The 4253-nt window shown below is 43.5% G+C and overlaps 1 protein-coding gene across 1 annotated transcript in view; it reads left to right on the plus strand.

The window, feature by feature from the left end:
- The first annotated feature begins 2160 nt into the window (after window positions 1-2160).
- The window catches only part of LOC116361052 (transmembrane protein 266-like), a 23403-nt gene continuing 21310 nt past the window's right edge, over window positions 2161-4253 (plus strand). Inside the window, exon 1 of the mRNA XM_031815845.1 lies at window positions 2161-2173. Within this exon, the coding sequence (XP_031671705.1) occupies window positions 2161-2173 (13 nt within the window). The remainder of the gene's footprint in view (window positions 2174-4253) is intronic.

Below are 4253 nucleotides of genomic sequence, written 5' to 3' on the forward strand. Positions count from 1 at the left end.
TGTTTACATACCCAAATTACTCATCTCATATGTACAGTTTAGAGAACAAGTATTTGATACACTGCCAATTTTGCAGGTTTTCCTACTTACAAAGCATGTAGAGGTCGGTAATTTTTATTATAGGTACACTTCAACTGTGAGAGACGGAATCTGAAACAAAAATCCAGAAAATCACATTGTATGATATTTAAGTAATTAATTAGCATTTTATTGCATGACATAGGTATTTGATCACCTACCAACCATTAAGAATTCCGGATCTCACCTGTTAGTTTTTCTTTAAGAATCCCTCCTGTTCTCCACTCATTACCTGCATTAACTGCACCTGTTTGAACTCGTTACCTGTATAAATGACACCTGTCCACACACTCAATCAAACAGACTCCAACCTCTCCACAATGGCCAAGACCAGAGAGGGTGTAAGGACATCAGGAATTAAATTGTAGACCTGCACAAGGCTGGGGTGGGCTACAGGACAATAGGCAAGCAGCTTGGTGAGAAGGCAACAACGGTTGGCACAATTATTAGAAAATGGAAGAAGTCCAAGATGACGGTCAATCACCCTCGGTCTGGGGCTCCATGCAAGATCTCACCTCGTGGGGCATCAATGATCATGAGGAAGGTGAGGGATCAGCCCAGAACTACACGGCAGGACCTGGTCAATGACCTGAAGAGAGCTGGGACCACAGTCTCAAAGAAAACCATTAGTAACACACTACGCTGTCATGGATTAAAATCCTGCAGCGCTCGCAAGGTCCCCCTGCTCAAGCCAGCGCATGTCCAGGCCCGTCTGAAGTTTGCCAATGACCATCTGGATGATCCAGAGGAGGAATGGGAGAAGGTCATATGGTCTGATGAGACAAAAATAGAGCTTTTTGGTCTGAACTCCACTCGCTGTGTTTAGAGGAAGAAGAAGGATGAGTACAACCCCAAGATCACCATCCCAACCGTGAAGCATGGAGGTGGAAACATCATTCTTTGGGAATGCTTTTCTGCAAAGGGGACAGGACGACTGCACCGTATTGAGGGGAGGATGGATGGGGCCATGTATCGCGAGATCTTGGCCAACAACCTCCTTCCCTCAGTAAGAGCATTGAAGATGGGTCGTGGCTGGGTCTTCCAGCATGACCATGACCCGAAACACACAGCCAGGGCAACTAAGAAGTGGCTCCGTAAGACACATCTCAAGGTCCTGGAGTGGCCTAGCCAGTCTCCAGACCTGAACCCAATAGACAATATTTGGAGGGAGCTGAAAGTCTGTATTGCCCAGCGACAGCCCCGAAACCTGAAGGATCTGGAGAAGGTCTGTATGGAGGAGTGGGACAAAATCCCTGCTGCAGTGTGTACAAACCTGGTCAAGAACTACAGGAAACGTATGATCTCTGTAATTGCAAACAAAGGTTTCTGTACCAAATATTAAGTTCTGCTTTTCTGATGTATCAAATACTTATGTCATACAATAAAATGCAAATTAATTACTTAAAAATTATACAATGTGATTTTCTGGATTTTTGTTTTAGATTCCGTCTTTCACAGTTGAAGTGTACCTATGATAAAAAATTACAGACCTCTACATGCTTTGTAAATAGGAAACACTGCTGATTTTGCAGGTTATCAAATACTTGTTCTCCCCACTGTATATACTGTACTCGATACCATCTACTGCATCTTGCCTATGCCGTTCTGTACCATCACTCATTCATATATCTTTATGTACATATTCTTCATTCCTTTACACTTGTCTGTATAAGGTAGTAGTTGTGGAATTGTTAGGTTAGATTACTCGTTGATTATTACTGCATTGTCGGAACTAGAAGCACAAAAATGTCGCTACACTCGCATTAACATCTGCTAACCATGTGTATGTGACAAATACAATTTGATTTGATTTAAATGGTCATAGCTTACATCAACACCATCATTCCAGAAACCCTAGACCCACTCCAATTCGTGTACCGCCACAGATCCACAGATGACGCAATCTCAATCACACTCCACACTGCCCTTTCACACCTGGACAAAAGGAATACCTATGTGAGAATGCTGTTCATTGACTACAGCTCAGCATTCAACACCATAGTGCCCACAAAGCTTATCACTAAGCTAAGGATCCTGGGACTAAACGCCTCCCTCTGCAACTGGATCCTGGACTTTCTGACGATGACCCTCAGATGTGCGTCCTCCTGTACTCCCTGTTCACCCATGACTGCATGGCCAAGCACGACTCCAACACCATCATTATACTTGCTGATGACACAACAGTGGTAGGCCTGATCACCCACAACAATGAGACAGCCTATAGGGAAGAGGTTAGAGACCTGACAGTGTGGTGCCAGGACAACAACCTCTCAATGTGAGCAAGACAAATGAGCTGAGTGTGGACTATAGGAAAAGGAGGGCCGAACAGGCTCCATTAACATCAACAGGGCTGTAGTGGAGCAGGTTGAGCGTTTCAAGTTCCTTGGTGTCCACATCACCAACAAACTATCATGGTCCAAACACACCGAGACAGTTGTGAAGAGGGCAAGACAACACCTTTTCCCCCTCAGGAGACTGAAAAGATTTGGCATGGGTCCCCAGATCCTCAAATGTCTACAGCTGCATCCTGACCAGTTGCATCACTGTATGGCAACTGCTCGGGATCTGACCGGAAGGCCCTACAGAGGGTAGTTCGTACGGCCCAGTACATCTATGTGGATAAGCTTCCTGACATCAGGACCTATATACTAGGTGGTGTCGGAGGAAGGCCCAAAGAATTGTCAGACTCCAGGCAACCAAGTAATGAACTGTTCTCTCTGCTACCGCATGGCAAGCGGTACCGGTTCGCCAAGTCTAGGACCAAAAAGCTCCTTAACAACTTCTACCCACAAGCCATAAGGCTGCTGAACAACTATACTAATCAAATGGCCACCCAGACTATTTACATTGAGTACGGTTTAGGATTAGGGGTTAGGGAAAATAAGAGTTTGAATGGGACTGAATTGTGTCCCCCCACAAGGTTGACAGAGACAGCTGGAATCAGGTCTTAGGCCAGGGGTGTCAAACTCATTCCATGGAGTCTGAGTGTCTGTGGGTTTTTGGTTTATCCTTTCAATTAAGACATAGACAACCAGGTGAGGGGAGTTCCTTACTCATCAGTGACCTTAATGAATCAATCAAGTACAAGGGTGGAGGGAAAACCTGCAGACACTTGGCCCTTCGTGGAATGAGTTTGACACATGCCTTAGGCCAACCTCCAACCCTGCACTCAGTAACAGGAAGACATATAGCCTAGTGATCAGGCAGGAGGAAGTGTTTGGACTGGAGTCACACTACAAATCATTCAGACTGGGAGGAGAGGAAGTCGCTCAGTACTTCAGACCAAACACTTCTATTAAACACTTCAGACGTACTGTACCTTACCTGACCCCTGCCTCTGCAGATGCTCTGACAAAGATCAACCTTTGATATTGAAATCTCTGAAGGTTGAATGATGTTGTCTTTTAAACACTAGAACCGCTTGGCATCTATGGACCACCCTTCAAGCTAATGAGCAGTCATTTTGACTGCAACATTCCAAAAGTGTAATTAATATATTTCATGCTATAGCAAAAATGATCATTTGGTTGTGTTTATGAAGGCCTTGGTTAACATGATAATCCGATTTTGTATTTTATTTCAAATTACACAGTATTTTCCTTTACTGTGATGCTCAAACACAAACATTCTAGTTTTGAATACTTTTTATTTGTGAATTGCTTTGTTACAACTATGAAACAGAAAGCATATGCTTAGGAGCATGACAACAGCTTATTTTTAGAAAGACAAAAGAAAATACCCCAACCACCAAGAAGTAGGGTCAAAAGACGCACGATCAAATGATGACAACATCAGTAGCCTGAACATCATTAGAAGTAGGGTCAAAAGACACACGGTCAAATGATGACAACATCAGTAGTCTGAACATCATTAGAAGTAGGGTCAAAAGACACAGTCAAATGATGACAACATCAGTAGTCTGAACATCATTAGAAGTAGGGTCAAAAGACACATGATCAAATGATGACAACATCAGTAGCCTGAACATCATTAGAAGTAGGGTCAAAAGACACATGATCAAATGATGACAACATCAGTAGCCTGAACATCATTAGAAGTAGGGTCAAAAGACACACGGTCAAATGATGACAACATCAGTAGCCTGAACATCATTACAAGTGGGGTCAAAAGACACACGGTCAAATGATGACAACATCAGTAGCCTGAACATCATT

The sequence above is a fragment of the Oncorhynchus kisutch genome, linkage group LG3 (genome assembly GCF_002021735.2).
Source record: "Oncorhynchus kisutch isolate 150728-3 linkage group LG3, Okis_V2, whole genome shotgun sequence".
NCBI lineage: Eukaryota > Metazoa > Chordata > Actinopteri > Salmoniformes > Salmonidae > Oncorhynchus > Oncorhynchus kisutch.